Source organism: Panthera onca, chromosome A2 (genome assembly GCF_046562875.1).
Source record: "Panthera onca isolate mPanOnc1 chromosome A2, mPanOnc1 haplotype 2, whole genome shotgun sequence".
Lineage (NCBI taxonomy): Eukaryota > Metazoa > Chordata > Mammalia > Carnivora > Felidae > Panthera > Panthera onca.
In genome coordinates, this window is record NC_138340.1 from 61373754 (window position 1) to 61397754 (window position 24001).

General features: G+C 59.5%; 2 protein-coding genes across 4 annotated transcripts; both read right to left on the reverse strand.

The window, feature by feature from the left end:
- Nucleotides 1-556: 556 nt before the first annotated feature.
- Nucleotides 557-2953, reverse strand: MYL7 (myosin light chain 7). 3 transcript variants are annotated; one of them, XR_009609903.3, is made up of 7 exons: nt 2723-2953; nt 2408-2521; nt 2193-2268; nt 1864-1968; nt 1408-1492; nt 1212-1260; nt 557-706 (listed from the first exon to the last, which is right to left on the reverse strand). XR_009609903.3 is itself a non-coding variant. In XM_060632018.3 (7 exons), exons 1-7 carry the CDS (start codon nt 2936-2938, stop codon nt 605-607), a joined length of 741 nt encoding a protein of 246 aa, XP_060488001.3. In that variant the 5' UTR covers nt 2939-2953; the 3' UTR covers nt 557-604. The 3 variants fall into 3 exon arrangements, 2 of the variants coding, with proteins under 2 accessions (XP_060488001.3, XP_060488002.1); XM_060632018.3 differs by having other exon boundaries at nt 1414-1492; XM_060632019.3 differs by having other exon boundaries at nt 1414-1492; nt 2734-2846.
- A 1883-nt stretch (nt 2954-4836) lies between these two features.
- On the reverse strand, nt 4837-18210 carry GCK (glucokinase). The gene is made up of 10 exons (XM_060632017.2): nt 18163-18210; nt 13179-13341; nt 12503-12657; nt 11444-11563; nt 10390-10485; nt 10159-10258; nt 8037-8220; nt 7001-7156; nt 6245-6478; nt 4837-5971 (listed from the first exon to the last, which is right to left on the reverse strand). The coding sequence occupies exons 1-10, from the start codon at nt 18208-18210 to the stop codon at nt 5827-5829; spliced, it is 1401 nt and encodes a 466-aa protein (XP_060488000.1). The 3' UTR covers nt 4837-5826.
- Nucleotides 18211-24001: the final 5791 nt, after the last annotated feature.

The window sequence follows — 24001 nt, forward strand, 5'->3', positions numbered from 1 at the left end:
GAAGTAAGTCTATTTCCAGATGGGTTCTCAGTGCCTTCCACACAGAGCCCAGCACACCCAGCACACATGCACACACACACACACACACACATCCAGTACACTCACGCACACATGTGCACACACATACCCAGAGCACATGCATGCACGCACACACACAGCACACACATGCACACACACATGCACACACACGCCCAGCATACACGCAGCACACACAGAGCACACACATGCACAGGGAGGCCCACTTGAGCCAGCACACAGAGACAGGGTCTGCCCCACCAGCAGGACCCTCCCAGAACATGGCTGAGCAGCCTCAGGATGCTGAGTGCAGGGCCCGCCGTGTGGCTGGTTCGGGACTGGGAGGCTGTGCCAAGCCCACAGGTTCCTCTCCTAGAGGTGTGGCCTATGTGTCCCCATCTGTGAACCGGGCAGATGATGGCTCATAGTCACAGAACTGCATGGGGTACCTGGAGGTGAGCTGGCAAAGTGCCTGCCTCATCTCACAGACCCCTCCTGCCTGCCCCCACCCCATCTGTCACAGAGAGGCCACCACAGCAGGTCTGATTGAAAACAGCATTTATTGTGGTGACCCTGGGGGCTGCTCTGCTCACTCCTCTTTCTCATCCCCATGGGTGATGATGTAGCACAGAGACTTGTAGTCGACGTCCCCCGCCAGGTCCATGGGCGTCAGGGCGAACATCTGCTCCACCTGGGGTGGCAGGGACTGGTGAGAGGCAGTCCATCCAGCGAAGCCTGGTGGGGGCCGACCCTTCACCCCCCTCCCCACTCCCAGGGCTGCACTTTGGCCCTACGTCTCTTCAGCTGGGAGCCCCAAACTCTGAGTTAATGTTTTCTGCTACCTGACCGTGGGCAGACTAGAGACACAGGGGTGGAGGGTGGGGGCCCGAGGGGGCCATGGGGATGCCTCCCCTCCCTTCCCCGTGCTGCTTGACACTGCACGGACAGAGGCTCTTCCAGATGCCAGTGCTGCTCTCTCGTGCCCGGGCCTTTGCATGCACAGCTTCTCCAGCCCAGGACACTCCCATCTAACTCCATGCCTGTCACCCTTGGTAGAGACAGTCCCTCCTGCACGGAGCCCTGCTCTAGGCCCATGAGGGTGGGGGGTCCGCAAGGCCTCCCCCGTGCCCTGCGGGGCGAGGACCCTGTGAAAGGGTCGGCAAGGGAGGGGTGTCCGAGGAACCAGGAATCCTCACCTCAGCCGGAGAGAACTTGTCTGCCTGGGTCAGGAGAAGCTGTTTGAACCTGGTGGGGGAGAGCCGACAGGTGGCCTGATGAGGGGGACGAGGTTCCTGTGGCCCAGGTGGCCACCCCCAAGGCAGAGAGAGCCCCACAGTACAGGCGGGGGGTCACCCTCACCTGGGCCTCACCCCCTGTCATCCCATTGCTCACACTTACTCATCCTTGTTCACCACGCCCTTGCCACTGGGGTCAAACATGCGGAAGGCGTTCAGGATGGCTTCCTCAGGGTCTGTCCCTGGGAGCCGGAGGGAACAGGTGAGCACCCACACCCCCAGCCTCTCTGGCCCCACCAAGGAGGAACCAGGGAGGGGGGCGTCATGTCCCAGAAGAGGTAGGAGCATCCTCCCTGATACACAACATCCCTTGGGGCTCAGGGATGCTGGGCGGGCCTTGCGGGCAGGCCTGGCCGGGAGACTAGGATCTGGGACTTAGGAGTGGAGGCTGAAGGCACATTTCCCAATTCCAAGTCGGGAGCTGGGGTGAGCAGTGCCCATGGGTCTGGGGTGCAAAGGAGGACTCCATATCTTCTGGGTGGGCAAGGGCCAGCGGGGGGGTGGTCCAGCTGAGGTCTGGGTGGGGTTCAGGCAGACTCCAGGCCTGGCTCACCGTTGAGCTTCTCCCCGAAGAGCGTGAGGAAGACCGTGAAGTTGATGGGACCCTTCCCTTCCTGCAGCATGGCATCCAGTTCCTCTTCCGGGATGCTCACCTTCCCTGGGGGGGTGATAGCCACAGGGGTGGAGAGGGCCAGGGAGGGAGGTGCCCTGGAAGGAAGCTGGGCCCAGTGGGGGTGGGGCAGGGGAGGAGACAGAGGGGAGCAGAGGCGAGAGCAGTGGAGAGTGAGGGGCCTGTCCTTTCTCAGTGGGCAGGGGGCTCCCGCTGACCCAGCAGCCCTGGTGAGAGCAGGCCCAGGGTGGGGAGAAGGGGGAGGTGCTCACCGAGCTGGGAGTAGGTCTCCCGAAGGTCTGACTTGCAGATGATGCCATCACGGTTCTGGTCAATGCAGCTGAAGGCCTGAGAGGTGCGGGGCAGAGTGTCTAGGCGGGAACAGCCCCCACCCAGGGAGGGCCGGAGGCAGGAGGGTCCTGGATGGCGGGCATAGTAAGGACAGGGGCCAGGACAGGTTCCAGGCCACTGGGGGTACAGCACTTACCTCCTTGAATTCCTGGATCTGGGCTTGTTCAAACATGGAAAAGACATTGGAAGAGCCTCGCTGGGCCTGCTTGGCAGCTGCGGCCTTGCCCCGGGTCCCCGCCTTCCTGCTGGCCTGCAACACGTGTGTGGGGAGAGGCCCCCGTTTCCAGGTGCACCCCCAGAGCTCCCAGGAGAGCCCAGGCCAGGGCCCTCTTCCTGTCCCCAGACACCACCTCTCCAGGCCCAATGTGGGCTCCGTGACACCACCACCCCCAAACCCCTCCTGTAGCCCAAGGACAGCACCTGGGAGTCTGCTGGCCTCTGGCGACCCTACCTGACACTCACCATCCTCTCTCTGTGGCCGCCTGGTTGCTGCAAGGGGCCCACAGCCCGTTTTATGCCTCAGCCTTATCACCTGGAGCACCAAATAAGGACAGGAGGAGAGGACAGGCCCAAATTTGGTAGCCCTGCCTGGGCTGGGGGAGGACAGGGCCCCAGGCAGATTCCAGCCACGTTCCTGGTGACCTTCAGGCCCCCTGATGTGTAACATCCGGGCATGTACCCATCAGCAGCAACGTCTCCCAAGGGCAGAGCTCACAGGCTCCTGGCTGTCACCACTCTGGATGCTGAATGAGGTGTCCCTGCTGAAGGAGAAGTCTCCCCTGTTACCCTACTGCAGGTCCAGCCCAGAACCTGCCCAGGCCAGGAAGACAGGAGCGCTGGCCTGGGGCCTCTATTGGCTTGGGAAGAACAGTGTGTGGCTCTGAGGATGGTCTCTGGCCTGAGCCCAGGGACTCCCAGAGGTCTGGGTGAGGATGGCTGGTCCTGGCCTCTGGCTCGCTGACAAAGGGGCAGAAGGCAGCCCTGAGCTGGCTGTGGCCCCAAACAGCACTTGCATGTGATGCTCTTGGAGCATGGTGCCCTACCCGGACCCCAAGTACCCCCTTGGACCCCCATGACAGCGGTCACGAACCCTTCATGTGAGGCTCCACTGTGGAGCCGGAGGCCTGTCACCCTCTTCTCTGCCAGAGTTGCAGCCTCACCGGCTGCTTCCAGGCCCAGGGCAGAGAGGGGCTGGGGGCTGGGGCCTGTCTAGAACACAAGTTGGGGGCGCACTGTCTGCCCGCCACCTCTACCCCAGAACCTGGCTCTGCCCCTGGGGCGAGGGATGCAAAGAGGGCAGCTGCTGTGGCAGGGATCCGTGTCAGTCCGCCAGACCCAACGCCCCTTTCGTGTAACAGTAACTATTTTATAATTCCTCCCTGACGATAATGAAATTCATAAAATATATAACCTACTTGCAAAGAAAACTTAAAAAATCAACAGGACGCCCTGAACTGCACTGTGAAGAACAATTAGGAGGTAGTTTACACTGACACGGGTCCAACATGCGACTGCGGGGAGAGGAGCAAGTGGTAGTGATGACAAAGTGACTGGGTGACGCTCCTGCAAATTCTCGTGCGTGACTCCAATTCAAGAGAACTGAAAGGGCCTGGGGCTTCTGGGGGGCTCAGTTGGTTATGCATCCAACTGTTGACTTTGGCTCAGGTCATGATCCCACATTTCCTCAGATCCAGCCGTGCTTCAGGCTCTGTGCTGACAGTGTGGAGCCTGCTTGGGATTCTCTCTCTCCCTCTCTCTCTCTCTCTGCCCCCCACTCACGTGGGTGTGTGCGCGCTCTCTCTCTCTCACACAATAACTAAACTTTTAAAAAGCTTAAAAAAATAAGAGAACTCAAAGGCTCTGACCAGTCCCACATGAGACATCTGGGAACACAAGAGAACATCTGGACGGGGATGTGACAGCTCCCAACCACAGCTGCAGGCTGAGTTCAGAGTGAAATAATAGTCTTTCCAGATTTGCTGGTAGCTCCTGTCACTGAAAAGCGAGCATATGTTCTAATCCTGTAAATGCGTTTGTAGGTAACCGGGCTAAGGTGAGAGTCGGCAGTGTCAGGCCCTGGGCTCAGCTAACTCAAAACAGGCCTCACCCAGGAGCACTGCAGGCACCTCAGCAACTCCTTCCCCCCTCACCCCATCCCTGTCACAACCCAAGTGGATCCAAGGGGATCCCTGCAGAGACCAGCCGGAAGCAGGAGCAGCCCAGCCCACTTCCCAGAGCAGTGCCCTGGCCCCTAACTCCTCGAAGCCCCTCCCTGGGGCTCTCAGACACCGCAGAGCTGCTGAGTGACCAGAGACAGTGGGTCCACACCCACGTCCCCACAGGCAGCCAGCCGGGGCAATGCAGAACCTACCCCCACCACCCGCCAATGCCACCTCATTTCTAACCCTTAGGTCTGTGTGTCACTGCACACTCCCCATCACGGCCGGGGGTGGGGGGTGAATTCCAAGACATACCTAGGCTTGCAAGTGTCTGTGTGCATGTGATCAGGTCTCCCTACTGTCCCACAGCCAGTATGCACAGACATCAGAGAACACTGGTCAAGGCCATGTTCTAAATTTTTACAACTTTTATTTAAAAAACCACACAGTCCCAGGTTGGGCATGAGAGGTTGGTGTGGCACATGGAGGTCTGGTGGGAAGAGGGAGGCCTGGGGTCCCTGGGTGCTGAGTGCTGCCTGAGGTTTCTCTCCAGGCCAGCCCCATGGGAGCTGAAGACTCCATCACAGGGGTGCTCCCAGGCCTGCCGGTGGGTGGGAGTGTGGGGGGCTCCTCTTCCTCCTGGGTCCCTCTGGGCAGGGGCTGTAGGGGCTCTGTGTCTTGCACTGTGAGGGTGCATCCCAAAACCACAAACCACTGGTGGATAGCAGTAAGACAGCACAAAAGCCACCATCTCCAGGCCTCAGGGACAAGCTGCCTCCACTGTGGAACCAGTCCTGGAGCCCGTCCTCTCCCACTTCCCAACCCCCACCAGGCAGGAAAACAGCCAGGCCCGGGTGGCTGGCAGCCTGGGACCCCTGTGGAACCCGGGTCTAGGTCCATCCAGGTCAGCAGGGCTGCATTCCCAGTGGGCTGAGTCCCCATGCCACCGCAGGGTCCAGAGCAGGGCCCACGGGAGGCTGACATGGCCAAAGGCGCCAAGAGGCAGGCAGTGCAGAAATGCAGCAAAGTCCTGAGTGAGCAGCTCCCCTCTGTGTGGGTCCTTGATTCCAGCAGGATAGGTGGGGGGTTTGGGGGTGGGGGTGGTCTCCATTCCTGCTCATCTCAGCTCCCAACCCAGTCAGGGTTGGTGGCTGTCCCACCAACTGCCTCTGAGGCAAGAGGCCTGCCCTGGGCACTGCAATTCCCCGCCCCCTCCTCCCCGCGGGCCTTTCCGCATCTTCCAGGGTCACCACGGGGATAGGAGGCGAGGCGTCCAGGTCCTTACAACGAAGAGACCTCCTCACTGGGCCAGGCTGGGGGGCTCCTGTGGGGAGCGAGTCCCCAGGAGCCCAGGTCCAGCGAGCCCTGCCTCCTCCTTGCCTCGTGGCCTCTGTCGTCACTGGCCCAGCATGCAGGCCTTCTTACAGGCCACCGCGGACACCAGGGCGGCGCCTCGGCCGCTGCCTTCCTCCGACTCGATGAAGGTGATCTCGCAGCTGGGCGTCAGCCTGCGCACGATGGCGTGGAACCTCTCCTTGAAGCTGAGCAGGGGAAGCAGGGCTGGCGCCCCCTGTCTTTGCACTCCCGAAACGCCGCCCCCCCCACCCCGCCTCTTCAGAGCAGCTCAGCTTCAGGGTGCGCGCAGCACGCGGAGGGGGTAAGCCTAGGGGACCCTCCCTCCTCCTCGTCTGGGAGACGAGGAGATAACCCTTGAGTCCCGGGATAGCTCGTTTCCGCTTGCATCGCGCCCTCAGGACGCGCACCCAGGAGGGCCGCTGGGGCCCGACGGGAAGGGCGGACGTGCGCGCGCTCACCTGGGGTGCAGTTTGTACACAGAGCCGTCCACGCCCACGGTGATGCGCATCACGTCCTCGCTGCGGCTCTCGCGCATGCGGTTGATGACGCCCGCCAGCCCCGCGGCGCACATGTGCGCGGCGCGTGTGGACACGCTCTCGCAGGCGCGGCGCACGATGTCGCAGTCGGTGGCTGAGGGCCTCAGCCCCAGAGTGCTCAGGATGTTGTAGATCTGCTTGCGGTCGCCCGAGTCGCTGCGGGGCAGGGGCGGCCGGAGGGGAGGGCGTCGCAGGAGGGTCGCTCGGCCCCGGGCCGGCCCGACCCCGACCCCGGCGGCGGCGGCCTCTACCCCTCCCCTGCCCACCTCACCCAGGCAAAGCGCTTGGGGCTCGGGCTCCGGAGAGGAGCGGGTCCGATTCCATCAGGGACCAGCAGTAAGCTGGTCACTGCGCCTCTCTCTAAGCCCAGGGTCTCCGCTCTAACCTTGGATACACAGGCGCGCCTCGGGGCTGTTGCGTGGATCAAGTGAGACGACGTCCACGGCGGTGCGGAGCCACAGAGGGGGCGCGTGGGTCGCATCAGCTGCCCAGGAGTGGGCTCCACTGCGCTCCCGCTCCCAGACCTCGCCCCCTGCGCCCCGCCCCGAGCCCCCTGCGCTCCTTGCGCCCCGCCCCTGGAATCCTGCCCCTAGCCCCCTGCTCCCCGCCCCCTGGAGCCCCGAGCCCCCTGCGCCCCGCTCCCTGGATGCCGCCCCGAGCCCTTCGCGCCCCGCGCACCTCTCCACCTGCGACACGAAGCGCGTCTCGAAGGCGCCGCGCGTGCGCAGCTGCTCCGAGGCCTCCCCGCGGAAGAGCAGGTTCTCGTCCACGAGCTTCAGCAGCACGAGCCGCACCAGCTCGCCCATGTACTTGCCGCCGATGAGCTTCTCGTATCTGCACGAAGGGCGGCCGGGTCATCTCCCGCAGCCGGGGGCGGGGGGGGGGGGGGGGGGGAGAGGGTGCGGTGCTCAGCTGCCCCAGGGAGGTCCCCACGCGCAGCCACGAGGAGGGCCAGGTGGGGCACTTGACACTGCGTGCAAGTCCGGGTTCCTACCTGTTCCCTCATTTATCAACCTGGGTTTGGAGCCTCTGCACCCTGCCCCTCGGTCCAGTCCCTCTGAGGCCCAGGCATCGTCCCACGCTCACCGCCCAGTACCGGTGTGGTTACAGAAACTCGGGCGCGGAGGGACTGGTGACCCGCCTGGGGCCTCGGCCACCGCTGGCGGCCCTGGGCCCTGCGCCCTGGTGTGCGCAGAGCTGGCGCCTACGTGCTCCGCATTTGTGAGCCCGCGTATTTTCATCGGTAAGTACACTGGGTACGACTGACAGAGCGGAGGTCATGAGGGCCAGAGACGAAGCTCAAGAATTAGGAGAGCAACGACTCAGGCTCTGTGCGGCCGGTTTAGAGCTGTCCAGGCTACACCGCAGCCTTCTGCGAAACCCTACTGTGCATCCTCTGAACGTGAACAGAGGTCTACTCTGGGGAACTCTGGGCTGAACCTGTTGCTTGGGGGTCTCAGAGCCGCCCTATGCCGGTGGTCACCTGCCGGCCGGGGGAGAGCCTCGCTCATCCGCTCACAGCCGCTCTTTCTGCGGACTAACCCTTCACATCTCTACTGTTCCGGGTTCACAGGGTGCGTGTGAGCCGAAGGAGAGAGGAGCCAGCTGGCGAAGGGATGGTCGGTTTGATTCCCCCCACCGCCCCCCGAGTTGTTTAAAAACAAGCCCGTCATCTGCCTGCAGGGGCAGGACGAGGGGGAGGGGTAGTCCTTACAGCTGCTGCCCAGGGTTCAGGGAGTTCTCGTCCACCACGCGGTCATACTCCAGCAGGAACTCGTCCAGCTCTCCGGAGTCCCCGAAGGCGCCCCACTCGGTGTTGACGCACATGCGGCCCTCGTCCCCTTCCACCAGCTCCACGTTGTGCATCTCCTCCATGTAGCAGGCATTGCAGCCTGTTCCTGTGGGGGGCGCGGGGTCAGGCCCCCCCCCCCGGAACCCGCCTCTCCACCCCCACCCTGCAGGAAGCCCCCTGTGGCCGGGTGTTCCGGGAGCCCTCCGCACCCGCCACTGCATTGCACGCCTTAATGGAAAGGCGGCTCTCCCAGGCACTAGAAGACCTGGGTTTGCTGTGTGACATGGCACAAATGAGGCCACTTCTCTGGGCTTGTTCCCCTTCTTCAGGAAGGGATGGTGACATCTTCTCCTCCTATTACCCCAGGGACTTGGGAGGACTCCATGAAATGTGTCCAAGGACTCTGCCACCTAGAGGTGTGTGGGGTTATGGTTTTATTCTGTTTGTGCACCAGCCTTGCTTTTTGGTATTTTCCCTGCATGTGCTTGAGCTTCTCTGGGCCCTGTTTTCAGGGGCACTCAGAGGTGAGTAAGGCACAGCCTGGGCCCCAGGGAGCAGCACGTGGGTTACTGCACATGGCGCTGGTTCTGGGATTTGTAATTTGCAGAGTCCCTTGCAGAGTGAAAAGGTGGTGTCCTTTGGTGATAAATTATCAAGTTGCAAAATGGTTTCTGAGGGTGACTGTATGGGCGGCACGCCCCTAAAGCCATCAGGGACATCATCTTAAATGCTAGTTGGTGGAGCTGCCCAGGAGGAATGGGGGCCCAGTGATGCAGGCCCTTCCAGTTTTTTGTAGGAAAAAACCCAGAAACCCAGACTTTGATGTGCATTATCCCGATTTTTGGACTCTGGTTATTATCATAAACATATTTGTTTTGGTTTGGTTTTTAGAGAGAGAGCATATGAGTAGGGGAGGGGCAGAGGGGGAGAGAGAGAAAGAGAAAGAGAATATGTCCCAAGCAGGCCCCATGCTTAGTTCAGAGCCTGACGCCTCTGGGATCAGAGTTGAGGTTCAAGCAACTGAGCCCCCCAGGCACCCCACAAACATGCGTTTAAGCCCTGAGCAGAGTGTTTGCAGGGTGGTTGTGAGCACAGGCCCCCCTCTGCCGTCTGTGCTGGGCAGCAGCTGCAGGGCTCAGGCACCAAGCCGGGTGTCCTGGGGAACTATGCCCCCACTCAGCTGCCCTGGGCAGCTCCGAAGGGGAGAGCCAGGACAGTGGGTTCCTGCAGCCTCTGTTCTGTTGGTGAACTCAGAGGCAGCTTGCCATCTGAAAGTCAAGAACGGAAGCAGAAGATGTGAGAAATAAAAAGAGGGACGAAGCGGTCAGGCTGCAGGTGAGGACGTGTGTATGGCTGGAAGTGGGTTCCTGGGGGCATAGACAAGCTGCAGGTCTGGCTCTGAAGGGCCCAGTGAAGCAAACAACTTTGCCACTGACTTTCTGGGGACCCAGAGCCTGGAGGCTGCAGGACACTCGAGTAGCCTGTGTGCCCAGTAGATAAGTAATCAAATGGGATTGATCCTCAGCAAACACTCCTGAGGCCTCAGGAACTTCTGGAAAGTCCTGAGGCCGGTGTGGAAGGCCCACTGGTCCAGAGCTGCCTCCACTCCCGGCACCAGCATTCACTTCGGGGGGGGACAGGCCGGCTGCTCTGGGCCACAGGAAGACCGTCCAGGAAGGGATGACATCACTTGTGCTAACCCTCGTCCACTTGGACAAATGTGTCCCGTTTGGTCGATTTGCCAGACAAGGTGGTGTGATTAAACCCTGATGAGCCCTGCAGATGTATAGCTGCTGTGCCGTGCAGTGCTGTGCATCAGCAGTGAGCACTGGCTGCACCCAGGACACCCCTGCATCTCCCCGAGACCACCCCAGACCCTGTCACCTCTGGGGTTTCTGCCTGGCACAGGGGCCCTGCTCTGACCATCACTGACTGCTCAGTCCTCAGGCCTGGAGACCAAGGCCAGCAGGGGTGCACAGCCTTGCTCTGTCTCTCGTGGAGGCCAAGGCCCCCAGACAGGGCAGGGCAGGGCATGGATCCTTACCCACAATCATGCCAACCTCACACCGGCGGTCTTCATAGTAGCAGGAGATCATCGTGGCCACAGTGTCATTCACCATCGCCACCACGTCCATTTCAAAGTCCTGCCAGGAGGCACAGAGGCAGCAGTGATGGGGCTGGTGTCCAGCCAGGTGAAGGATGCCCAGAAGGCCCTCCCTGGCATCCTGGCCTGAGGGGAGGGGGGTCCCAGGTCAGTCACGGGGAGCCACCTCACCCCTCTCCGTTTGATGGCATCACGTAGGAGCCCAACGATGTTGTTCCCTTCTGCTCCTGAGGCCTTGAAGCCCTTGGTCCAATTGAGGAGGATGCCCTGAGGGAAGACGTGAGGTCTTGTGGCTCCTGATGGACACTGGGGGCAGGGTGAGGATCTCCCGCTGCACAGTGCAGGAAACAGGCTCCAAGCGGACCCATAAGTTTGAGAAGCGTTCTCTATGAGTATTTCCTATTTCTGCAAGGCTGGGTTCCAGCCACTGTGACAGTGTTTATACTGTCAAGCCCAGAGGCATCCTCCCAGAGTAGGGATAAGGTCCTGAGGAGAGCAGCCCCATATGGAGCTGGGGTTCATGTCCCCCAGGACGCCCCCTCAGGCATGAGAAGGTACCATCTGGCCCTTGGTGTGCTGTGGGGAGGGGGCTTGGGAGACCAGCATGGGATGCCGTTCCTGCCGGAGGTACTGAGCTGGCTTGTCTCTGAGAGGCTGTATGTGTGTGCAACATGTTTACACTTGATGTGTGCAACTTACATGTGTACACATGTAGTTGGTGTGTGTGCACCTGTTCAGGGCACACAGTTGATGGGTGTACGTATGTATGATGTACACACGTGTGTATGCACGTGTATAACCAACATGTGTTGGTGTGTACGTGTAATTGACCTGCGTGTATATGTGCGTGTATGGTTGATACGTACATGCGTACAAAGCGTCTATAATGCACGTGTGTGTATACTTCACGTGTGTGCACGTAGGGGAAGCCTCAGCCCATTGTGGTGCTACACAGCTGTGCTGGTGTCTGGCGGTCTGTGTTTGAGCCCCAGCACCGCCTCCTGAGCCTGTCTCCTGATCTCTGATGGGTGATGGTGCTGCCGGCCTGTAGGGCGCTGGGGGACTAAGGCAGACAGCATCAGCCGTGTAACCAGTTCCCAGTCTCCCGAAAGGTAAGTGATGGAGCCACGGGTTGGACCAAGGCTTTTCCCCAAAGGGGGGCTACACGTGAAGGCACGGTGGGGTTCATGGGGGCCCTCCGCCCCTGGCCCTGCACCTGCCCCACCTTGTCGATGTCCTCATGCCTCACGGGGAAGGAGAAGGTGAAGCCCAAGGGCAGCTTCTTGTGCTTCATCTGGTGCTTGTCCAGGAAGTCGGAGATGCACTCAGAGATGTAGTCAAAGAGCTGGAGGACACACAGCAAACTGGCCGTTGACCATGGGAGAGCTGGCCGCGGGACCCCTGCTGCGGGACTCCTGCCCAAGGCCGTGCACTGTCAGCCTGTCCCTCCTGGCGGACCCAGTGACATCCAGCCGCAGACTCTGGACAGAGGCACAGCCCTGGCCGTAATGCTGATTTCTGTCTCCACCACCCACTGGCCTCCAGCCTGCCTGTGTGGGCCTGTCTGCAGCACTGGGTATTGCCCCCTGCTGGCAGCTGGGGCTGCAGGAGGCATCCACACCATCCCTGCTGCCTTGTTTCACGTCCAGTCCCACAGCATGCAGGGGTGTGGTGAGGCCCAGGCTGCCACGGGACTCCTGCCTTGAAACCCTCTGCCTCTGCCCACCTCCCCGAAGGGCTCATTGTACTTCTGCACCTTCTCCTGAGTCCCCCCACCATGGGCAGACGTGATGACTGCAATCACCCCACTTGATGTCCATGCTGGTGGAAGGTGATGGGGTGACACATAGGGAGACGGCAGAATGGGCTGTGTGCCCATTGGAGGGGCGTGTTCCCGCAGCTGCTGTCACATGTCTGGCCTTTCTGGAAAACTGGGCAGGAATGTGACCTGCTGGGGCCATGCCTGGTGGCCACTCAGCCCCCTCCCTGGGCCCTCTGAGGCCAAGTGGCTCTCCTGCCAATAGGTGCCCCTGCCCCTGGTGGACAGGCAGGCCGTCCTGCCAGGTCGAGGGAGTGCTGAGATCCCAGGCAGACTTGATCCCAGCCCCTGGCCCCCAGCTCCCCAGGCCCCTGACCCCCAGTCCCCTGGTCCCCATCCCCAGTCCTCTGGCCTCCCAGCCCCAGCGCCTTGGCCCCCAGCCCCACGGGCCCCTGGCCCCTGATGCCCAGCCCCCACCCTGGCCCCCCAGCCCCAGCCCCCCAGCCCCTGCCCCTCACTGCTCACCATCTCAGCAGTACCCGTCATGGCGTCCTCAGGGATGGAATACATCTGGTGCTTGGTCTTCACGCTCCACTGCCCCTCTTCGCCCTCCCCCACCTTCACCAGCATCACCCTGAAGTTGGTGCCGCCCAGGTCCAGGGAGAGGAAGTCACCAACTTCTGCAGCCACAGGGAGAAGCACATCAGCCTCTGGGTGCCAGCCGGCAGGACCCCAAGACCAGGGAGGGAAGGAGAGGAGGGCAGGGTGGGGCTCAGAGGAGCTGGACAAGGGGCTGCTGGCACCAGGCATCTGGGGATCCCTAGAGTCAAAGGTGAGCTAGGGAAGTCAGTGGGAGTCCCCTGCCTCGGACCAAAGTCATGCCAAGCCCAGGGCCCAAGTGAAGGCCTAGTGAAGGGCCCAGACTCAGGATTGGGCTTGGGGTTCCCCCCACTGACCACAGAGAACCGGTTTCTCGTTATGAGATGACAAAAACAGTTTTCCTGAGGTGGGGGCAGGGGGCAGTTATCCTGAAGATGCAGGGCTGGGCTAGTGGAGCCGTCCTGGGCCTCTGGGGACAGTCCGAGCTCTCAGCACGTACTCTGGCTGCCTCTGCCCCCTGGGACCAGGGACAGCCGCCTCCAGGTGAGGAGCTACCAGCTCCCCAGTGGGTCCCGCCCCTGCCTGTCCCGGGCCTCGGTACCGGAGCCTTCCGGGGTGGAGCGCACGTAGGTGGGCAGCATCTTCACACTGGCCTCCTCGTGGGTCTCCAGCCGCAGGCCTCGCGCCATCTCCTTCTGCATCCGCCACATCACCTTCTTCAAGTCGGCCTCCTGCAGCTGGAAGTCGGCCAGGATCTGCTCTGCCTGCGGGGGTGGGGGTGAGAGCAGCTGGGGGGGGTGAGAGCAGCTGGGGGGGGGTGAGAGCAGCTGGGGGCGTGAGGGCAGCTGGAGGGGGTGAGGGCAGCTGGAGGGGGTGAGAGCAGCTGGGGGGTGAGGGCAGCTGGGAGGTGAGAACAGCTGGTGGGGGTGAGAGCAGCTAGGGGGGTGAGAGCAGCTGGGGGGTGAGGGCAGCTGGGGGGTGAGGGCAGCTGGAGGGGTGAGGGCAGCTGGGGGGCAGTGAGAGCAGCTGGGAGGGGTGAAAGCAGCTAGTGGGGAGAGGCAGTTGGGTGGTTAGAGCAACTGGGGTGGTGAGAGCAGCTGGGGGGTGAGGGCAGCTGTGGGGGTGAGGGCAGCTGGGGGGTGAGGGCAGCTGGGGGGGTTGAGGGCAGCTGGGGGAGGTGAGAGCAGCTGGGGGAGGTGAGAGCAGCTGGAAGGTGAGAACAGCTTGGGAGGTGAGGGCAGCTGGAGGGAGAGAGCAGCTGCGGGGGAGAGGGCAGCTGGGGGGCAGTGAGAGCAGCTGGGAGGGGTGAGAGCAGCTGGGGGAGAGAGCAGCTGGGGGGGAGAGGGCAGCTGGGGGGCAGTGAGAGCAGCTGGGAGGGGTGAGAGCAGCTGGGGGGAGAAAGCAGCTGGGGGGGAAAGGCAGTTGGGGTGTGAGAGCAGCTGGGGGTGTGAGGGCAGCTGGAGGGGTGAGGGCAGCTGGGGGGAGAGAGCAGCTAGGGGGGAGAGGCAGTTGGGGGGGGTGAGAGCAGCTGGGGGTGAGGGTAGCTGGAGGGGTGAGGGCAGTTGGGGGGGTGAGGACAGCTGGAGGGGTGAGGGCAGCTGGGGGGAGAGAGCAGCTGTGGGGGGAGGGGTAGCTGGGGGGAGAGAGCAGCTGGGGGGAGTGAGGGCAGCTGGGCGAGTGAGGGCAGCTGGGGGTGCAGGGGTCCCACACGCACCAAGGGCCTCCCTCACCCTCCAGCCCTGGGTCCCAGATGAAAACAGCAGAGTTCCAAGAGCAGTCCCTCAACACATGTGGCCTGAGGGATGCTGAAGGGTGGGGTGCAGACAGGGCAGCCCCCCTCGGTACTGCAGATGCCTGCCGTGGGGGGAGGAAAGTGCCGCCCAGGACAGTGAGTGGGACATGGCTGCAAGAGCCTGTTGGGAGCCTGTCTGGCGGCCAGCAGGCAGCTGGCATTACCGCCAGAAAGCTCTGGTCATCCTGCCTCTACGAATCCATGCCCAGGGACTGAGGGGAGCAGTGTGCACGGAGGCACAGGTGTAGCACATTCGAGGAAGGCAGTGCCTCCCCAGGCCCCAGGGACAGCCTGTGACTGGGCTAAGCCAAGCACAGCTATCCTACGCCCTTTTGCTGGGGATCTGGTTAAGCGTCAAGCAGGTGGCCCAGTTCCAGCCAATGACAGGGAGAGAAGCCTGGCTTTAGCAGGACCGTCCCTTCCTGGAAGTCAGTGCCCCTCCATTCTGTGAATGCAGGTTTGTAAGGGTGTGATGACCGGCACCAGAGCAGCTGCCCTGTAGCAAGGCGGAGGCGAGGCTGAGGGAAGAGCTGTTGGCAGACCACCCACGGTGGGAAGAGAGGCAGGGCGGCCCCGCCTGAGGGGATCGCGGATCTTGGCTGGCTCTGCACCCACCCACCTCCAGGCAGTGATGGGGGAGCGAACACTGATCACCGAAAGCCGCAGTTAAGGCAGGGCTTTCATTCCCTGTACCCGACAGCATTTCTGATGGACACAGACCCTTGCTTAGGGACCGTGTCTCCTTTCGAGTGACATTCCCTTAGGACCTTAGAGTCTCCATACTTAGAGTTTGAGCCCAGGGAATGTCACAAAGGGATGGGGCTGAATAAATTTTGTGACTAGACACAGAACCACACACCAGTGTTTGCAGGGCCATTTGCAGCTCCAGGCTGTCCCTGCCCGAGGCTGTCCCTCCAGGGCACAGCGCTAGACGCCCTCACCGCCCTCACTGCCCTCACCGTTTGGGAAGCGATCCAGGCGCGTTCACAGAGGCCTGGGGCTACAGTCTCGCAAACATAAAGTGCCAGGAAGGTGTAGAAGCATTAACATTCGCAGAATTCTGCCAACACGCCGTGCCTGGAGCTGAGTGCACCACATAAGCTGCCTCCCATCCCATCACAGTGTCACAGCATCAGTGTCACAGCATCACAGAGCACGGGGAGCAGCCGCCAGCAGTTGCTCATCTTCCAGATGGAGCAAAGGCTCAAAGAACCTCAAGTGCAGGTGCGTCAGCCAGCTCGCTTCCTGGCCAGCGCCCGAGGCCGCACATGCAAGAGCTGCTGTCTGAGGCCCTCAAGAGGCTGTTGGATGGCTCCCCGACACAGAATTGTCCCAGGGACCCACTGTAAGACATCGCAGACTCCGTGAAACAGAGGCAGACCCTGCGCAGGTCCAGCCTCAGGCCCTGCTGGGCCGCGTCCCGGCCCATTTGCTGTGACACCCCCCCATACACACACTCGGCATGGCTGGAGCCCGGTACAGGAGGGGCTTTTCACCCTCTGTGTCCAGGCCCACCTGGCTCCCTGCCACTGACATCGGGTGAAACCCCAGCTTGGCCGGCCGGCTTCTAGGTCCTCTAGAAAGACCCTTCTGTGGAACCCCGGAGATCACAGGAAGTCACACACCTGGTCAGAGAGCAACCTGGACTTACTAATGTTTCATTCCACCCAGCAACTTCTGTCCAAGATCCCGTTCTGCAACAGCATGGTGCTTGGCCGGCTGGGACTCTAGAAGACCCCATGTCACCCGGACCTTCCTGTCCCTGCCGTCCCTTCCCAGACACCACACAGCAAGGAGGGGGACAGTGCACAGCAGGGAGGGGAGGGGACAGTGCACAGTAGAGGGGACAGTGCACAGCAGGGAGGGGAGGGGACAGTGCACAGCAGAGAGGGGAAGGGACACCACACAGCAGGGAGGGGACAGCCCACAGCAGGGAGTGGACAGCCCATAGTAGGGAGTGGACACTGCACAGCAGGGAGGGGAGGGGACACTGCACAGCAGGGAGGGGACAGCACACAATAGAGGGGGATACTGCACAGCAGGGAGAGGACAGAACACAGCAGGGGAGGGATGGGGACAGTGCAAGGTAAGGAAGCCCCTTGTCTGAGGGGGAGTCAACCCGTGAGGTGATGTTTGTTCACTACAGATTCCATTCTGTAAATAAAGTTGCATCAATGTGGGTTTCATTTTCCAGTGCAATATTCTCAAAAACTTAAATTTGCTGCCAACGTTTAAATACAGGCACTTTCCCAGGCAAATCTGGATTTCTGATGGCATTTCTGTAACTGTAGGTCTTGGGGAGGCCACTGCTTGGTCAGGGTGTGTGGTGTGGAGGCCCATGTCTGGCAATGTGGGGCATGTAGGGAACATGGGGTCACCTGCCCTTGCAGCATGCCCTGCCCAAGCTGGGCACTGCAGGGTCCAGCACTGTCCATACCGCAGGACCGTGGACATTCATTCCCCTGCCCACCCTGCTGTTTTCATTCCCTGTTCCTGGGGGTACAGGCTGGGGAGGGATGCTGGGAGGGTCTGTGGCAGTGGTCCAATACTCTGGCTGGCCGCAAGGTGACACTGGCCTCCAGCTGACCTTGCCTCTCACTGTGGGAGGTGCACACCCTTCAGACGTATCAGGGCCCGCAGATGCCACATGTTGTCAGCACCCAACCCTGACAGGAGGGGCTCTGACCTGCGCAGCCCCCTCCACCCTCAAGGCTGAGTGTCTGGGGGACATGGGTGGGGCTCAAGTCATGGGGTGGGAGTCTGCCTCACAGACCCCTTGGAAACATCCCAGACCAGGCCCTGCTCAGAGCTTCTGCAGTTCTCCCTTATCCTGCAAAATCACCCCAGGACCCAGGTACCATAGGGGTCCCTGTTCTTACAAATGAGGAAACTTTCCCCAGCCCACGGTGCCAGCCGGGGGCCCACCTCCCCACCCCACTGGGCTGCTTCCTGCCCAATTTCAGGGCCCAGACCCCACTACAAAAGTCTCCTACGGGTGTCATGCTGCTGTCAGTCACACTGGCTTAAAAGACTTGCCTGGGAAAGTCATGGTTCTGCCTGAGAAGCTCCAGGAAGCTGCCTGCCCCTCCAGACCCAGCCTTGGGAGAACAAAGCTCACACAGAGCCTGTCCCCCTTTTCCCCACAACTACCACCCACCCCCTGCTTGCGAGGAGGCCACAGGACACATCACTAGGGCTCATGTCTATACCCAAACATGGAGGAGGGGGGGGTCTCTTGCTGATTGTCTCCCCCACGTTCCAGGCAGTGTTTCTGGTGCCCTGGCCTGGGCTCTGCAGGAAGACAGACTGCCCAGTGCTCTCCGACTCGGGGGCATGTCCAACTGGTTCTTCTGGTCCTCATGGTAGGCCTGGGACTGGCACTGGGGATCCTTTTCCTCAGGAATATGTGGGCAACTGGCCCAGGGTTGCCCACTGTGTGTACAGCCGCCGAGGCCCCACGAACACAGGGGCCAGGCTGCAGCTGGACACGTGGCAGGGCTCCCACTGCCCTCCAGAGAGCTGGGACGGGCTCAGGGACCTCAGTCTCTGACTCTCAGGGGCCTACAGTGGTCTCAGCCTGCTGGCACAGGAGCAAGTACTCTAGAGACCCCTCCTGGCGAGTCTGCACCATGGGTGTCAGGATAGGCAGTGACAGGGCCAGTGACAGGCACAGCTGCCTCTTGGCCCAGATGCCTCCTTCCAGGGGCACAGCACCACTTGACGTCTGCTCTGCTGAACCCATTGCCCTGTGTGCCCCAAGGAACCACCCTCGTGGCTCTGGGATGACCCTCACCAGATTCAAGGGCATCTGGGTCTGGCTCCTCGTGGCATCCATTGCCATCTCTCCGAGGGGCCAAGAGGTAGGATTTTGGGGAGGTGGGGACACTCTTACCTGCTGAGGGGCAGGGAGGGCAGCAGCCCTGGAGATTGAGGTCCACCTGGGCAGGTGTGGGCCACCTTGCCAGAGAGCTGCCCTCAGCAGACTGCCCGGGGCTTCTGCACCTACTGAGCCCAGCAGGCAGCTGCTGAAATATTCTGCCCACTGCCACCAGGTCGGTCAGGGCAGAGGGCAAAGGGGGCCTGCTTAGGGTCAAGGCTGACAACAGGCGTGGGGACAAGGCCGTGGGGCGGTGTCCACGCCCTCTGCACAGTGGTGTGGGGATTAGCTGCCCAGTGATTCTGGGGAGGGGACAGGACTAGTCCATGTGGCCTCCAGTCCTCAGATGTGCCAGGGCTGGTGGTCAGCACGCTGGGGGGCAGGAAACCGCAGTGGAGAGCCCCACACACATGGAGGGGTAGGGAAGAGCCTGGCCCACACAGGCCAGAGCCGGGATAGGGGATCCCTGGCGGACTTTCATCTGAAGAGGGGTCAGACTTGCGTTTCCTACGCTCCGGGGGTAGGGGTGGGGTGGGGGTAAGGCGGTGCTGCGCCCCGGTAGGCAGGAGAGAAGGTGGGGACCAGACCCTCGCCTGGCCTAGGCAGACCCCCCAGGGAGCTGGATGCTCAGGGCTCCCCTCCCCTCCTCTGGGGGTGGGGTGTGGGTGTGTCCCTTCGGCCAATCAGCCGCAAGATTGGTCCGTGGGCGTGCGCAAGACCTCATTCGGGCCAATGAGAGCCGAGCCCAGGGGACGGGGGCGGGGCGGGAGAAGAAGTGAGGTGAGCTGTGGAGGAGCCGGGTGGTAGGTGGCAGGTAGAGGGCCGGGAGGTAGGTGGGAGGTAGGGGGCGGGGAGGTGGGGGGACCGTCTGCCGGGTGGAGGGCCCAGGGCCATCCCCCCCAAGTGACAAATACTTGTTTCCTTCCGGGCTTGTAAACCGTAAATTGCCTCCAAACTGTCAAAACTTGCCTCTAAAAGTCAGGAGGTCATTCTTGGGTTTTGGGCCTGCAAGGTCCAGGATGGAACTCGTTCTGGATGCTGGACGGTGCGCAGCGCCCCCCGCCCGCGGAGTGAACTTGTCAAGCCCCGTGGCACCTGCCAGGCCGTGCTAAAATTAGCAGGGGCTCCTGAGTGATTAGGGTTAGGGATGGTGGGGGACAGAATGCCAGGCTCTCCCGCCAATGGCCAGTGCGGTCACCCCGAAGAAAACCTTGACAAGATCGATCCCTTTCCTAAAATAGAGCGAAAGCACCTTCACTACACCCAAGTGTGACGGGTCACTGACCCACCAGTCCCTGGCTCTGAGCCACTGTTTTTTCTGTGTGTGCGAGGCAGTGGCACTCGTTCGGGGTTTGGATGGGGCAGGGCTTCTGGACCAGCTGCCCTTCTCCTGTGCACAGCACCTGGGAAGAGGCTCCGGGTCCTCTGGCTCTCTCCTCCTGGAGGCAGGGGTGGACAAGGCCCCCACCTTTCTAGTCTGTCGGACTTGCACTGACTGCCCTCTCTAGCTTGCACTCTGACCAGCGTGCATCCTTCCCCAGAGCCCATTCCTGGGGCCACCTCCTTGCATTCTGGGTGTCCAGTGTGGCAGGAAGAGGGTCCCAACGTCCCCACACCAGTCAGTCCTGCGGAGCCAGACTCCCAGCCCTCCTGTGCACCACCAGTTGCCCTATGTCACTGCTTCCTCTTTAGATGCGGAGGTGACACCAAATGGCTCAGTACTGGACTCCACATGAGGGTCTGACCTGTCCAGAGAAGAAGGTCCTGGAAAGGCTGGACCTCAGAGACAATGGCTTATGAGGGGCATACTTAGAGCCTTTGGTGTCTCGAGGGTGGTCCTAAAGAGGAGTGGATAAACATAGTTTCTGCTTAAGGGTTCTTAAAAACAACAACAGTGCAGAGCTGGCTGACAATGGGCTCCCCCCCTTAATGGGGAGAGACAGCAGGATATGTGACAGAGCAGGGTCACAGGAAACCCTTCTCATCCCTTGATCACTCAGAAAGCGGAGGCAACAGCACTATTTCATTTTCTTCTTAATTTATCTCTAGGAAATAATCTGACATGTTTAGTGATAGAGGTTCTAGGATCAAAAGTGGCACACACAAACAAAAAGTGGCACGTGACCCACATATCCAAGTACAGGGAACCAGTTCAATCAGTTATGCTACATTCAGGAGTCACGGAAGATGGTAGGACTGATCTGCCTTTGCTGGCGTGGAAAGATGCCTGTGACACGCTCTCTAAAAAGAATGTGCTGGCTCTGAGAGGGCCTCCAACCAGCCCTCCTCTGTCATTTGCCCCCTGTGCAGTCCCCACTGATGCTGAGTAGGCCTAGCCTGTGTAAGTACAAGGATATTGCAGAAATGGCAGTGTGACTTTTGAGGCGAGACCGTCAGAGACACGGTGGCTTCCCCCTCACTCTCTCTCTTGGATTCTTCACCCTTCACAGGCTTGGCCAGTGCCAGCCTGGGAGGACAGGCAGGTCCTAAGGGGAGGTCTCCTGAGAAGAACTGAGTCCAGGCTCTGAAGGTTCACAGTCAAATTGTTCAACTTGGCTGACCCCGTATCCCCATGGGATAGAAAACAGGGCCAGAGCACCCAGCATGAGGGGCACCTGTGCGGGGTCTCTCTGCACTGATGCAATGAGGCCTGGAGGTCAGCACAGTGTTGCAAGTGTTTGCTTACCGCGGGGTAGACTGGCTGTGCCCTCGTGTGAAGGCCGGCCCGGGCCCAGGGGAGGGAGGGTGTCAGGCACAGAGCAAGGTGGAGTTGAGCCTAGATGCCGCAGAACATAAGGGGTCATGACACCGAGCCCCCAGCGGCCTCCACACACCGCCTGCTGTCCCACATGCTTTATGTGGACCACAAATGACCTGTGAACTCAGGGCTGGCACTTTTTACATGGAGAAACCGAGGCCCATGGGAAAGGTCCCCAGGTCAGCCTGACCCCAGGTGTGCTGGAAGGTCAGTCAAGGCCAAGCACACACCAGGGGTCAGAAAATAGCCTCTGGAGCTGCTTCCAGGCTGGAAATGTTCAGAGACCTCAGCTTCAGCTGGCAGGTGAAGCGTCACAGCCTCCGAGGTCTGCAGTGCCCAGGGCTTGCTTCTGACAGCAGGTGGGGCTGGGGCAGGAGGCCTGGGCAGAAAGGGGCAGAGTGAGAGTGAGGGAGAGGAAGGGTTCTGCACATTGGTAGGCAGAGTGATGGATCCTCTAGGACCCCTTGTGGGGGAGGCAGGGTAGTGCTGGGGTAGAACAGGACTGTGAGGACTGACTGCCTGAAGACTGACTGCCATTCTCTGCCTGTAGGACTTGGGCAAGTCACTTAATTTCCTGAGCTTCAGTTTCCCTATCAGTAAAGTGGAGATAACAATTTCCTTCCCTCACAGGGCTGTTGACAGGACAGGACAGTGCAGATAAGATTCTTGGCTATCCACGCTATTCGATAACTTGTAGCTATTTTTGCTACCAGAGGTTGCTTTAGCCCCCGGGTCAGAGTTTAGAACACAGGCCATCCCATACTCTAGGTCTATGTGGGTTTAAAGCCAATCTTCTGTCCCTGTGCCTGCCGATTATTTTGTAGTGTTCTAAGGAGACAGGCAGGGAGCACAGTCTTTTTGATACCTGCCTTGCCCTAAATCAACGAGGCTTATCATCTGAAAAGAGAATGATTGGGGGACACCACAAATAATGGTGGAGAGAAAGAGAGAGAGAGAGAGAGGAACCATTGGCTCAGGTGTGATCATGTGCCATTTGGCGTCACATACAACTTGTATTGCAAGACATCACTCATTTTTCTTTTTTTAAAAAAAATTTTTTAACGTTTATTTATTTTTGAGACGGAGAGAGACAGAGCATGAGTGGGGGGAGGGTCAGAGAGAGAGGGAGACACAGAATCGGAAGCAGGCTCCAGGCTCCGAGCTGTCAGCACAGAGCCCGACGCAGGGCTCGAACTTGTGAACCACGAGATCATGACCCGAGCGGAAGCCGGACACTCAACTGACTGAGCCACCCAGGCGCCCCTCATTTTCAAATTAAAATTGTTAGAAATGTTTGCTCGTCTTGCAGAACCCTCACAGAATAAGTTACTCGCAATCCAAGATTCTGCTGTATTTTGGAACTGGGGAGCCTGATCAGACAGTTACAGCAGCCAAGGGAGTGCTAGAGAAGGGAGAGGTTGCTGATGGCTTGTGAGTGAGCAGTGTGCACAAACCAGCCGCCACACCTGATCCCTGTCATGGCATGGGGACAGAGCCCGTGTCCCGAGAGCAGCTGGCTGACTGAGGCTGTGTGTACACTTTGCTTGCTCTGGGTTTCCTGAGGGCCTAGTGCACACCTTGTCTTTGTTTCACCTCCAGCCCCAGCAGCTTCCCTGGCCACATGTAGCAGAGGACTTAGAGAGATACACAACGCCAGTTCAATGTTTTTGTTTTTTGTGTGTTTGTTTTTAAATCCAGATATTTAAGGAATTCTCTGTCAGGTCAGGTTTCTCTGATGCAGAAACATCAGAACAGAAACTTCTCCAGTGACCACACACAAATGCAGACTTTGAAAAACATTAAAAAATAAATACAGACTTTGCAGAAAATAGTTTGGAAAAGTCACTATACAAATGGACAACTGCAGTCCTCAACAAGCAAGAAAACCAATCCTTATGGGGGAGAATCTAGTGTCCAGAGCTGCCACACTATACTACTCAAATGCCAAGGTCTCGGGGCACCCGGGGGGCTCATTTGGTTAAGCTTCCGACTTCAGCTCAGGTCATGATCTCGTGGTTGGTGGGTTGGAGCCCCGCATCGGGCTCTGTGCTGACAGCTCGGAACCTGGAGACTGTTAGGATCCTGTGTCTCCCTCTTTCTCTGTCCCTCCCCTGCTTTCTCTCTCTCTCTCTCTCTCTCTCTCTCTCTCTCAAAAATAAGTAAACATTTAAAAAAACTGAATGCCAAGTTCTCAACAACAACAAAATTACAAAGAATACAAAGAAACAGGAAAATACGGCGCATTCATAGGAGAAAAAGAATTTAATAGACATTATCCCTGAGGAAACACTGAAATTACCAAAGACATTCAATTAAATATATTCAATGAGCTGAAGGAAACCACAGACAAAGAGCTAATGGGAATTAGGAAAATGATGTATGAATAGATAGAGAATGACAATAATAAGTAGAAGTTATATAAAGGAACCACACAGAAATTCTGGAGCTGAAAAGTACAATAGCTGAAATGAAAAACATAAAATGCTAGAGGGGTTCAACAGCAGATGTGAGCAGGCAGAAGACAGAGTCAGTGACCCCGAAGGGAAGACAGAGGCTATCCAGTGTGCTCGACAGAAAGGGAAAAGAGTGACAGAAAATGAACAGAACCTGAGGAAACTTCAGGGTGCCATGAAACACATCAGCATGAGTATTGCAGGAGTCCCAGAAGGTGATGAGAGACGGAAAGGGGCAGAAAAAGTATTTGGAAAAAACACAGGGAAACAACTTCCCAGACATAATGAAATACATGAATATACACATTCAAGAAGCCTCAAACCATAAAATTCTTTTTTTTTATTTTTTTTAATGTTTATTTATTTTTGAGACAGAGAGAGACAGAGCATGAACAGGGGAGGGGCAGAGAGAGAGGGAGACACAGAATCGGAAGCAGGCTCCAGGCTCTGAGCCATCAGCCCAGAGCCCGACGCGGGGCTCGAACTCACAGACTGCAAGATCGTGACCTGAGCTGAAGTCAGATGCTTAACCGACTAAGCCACC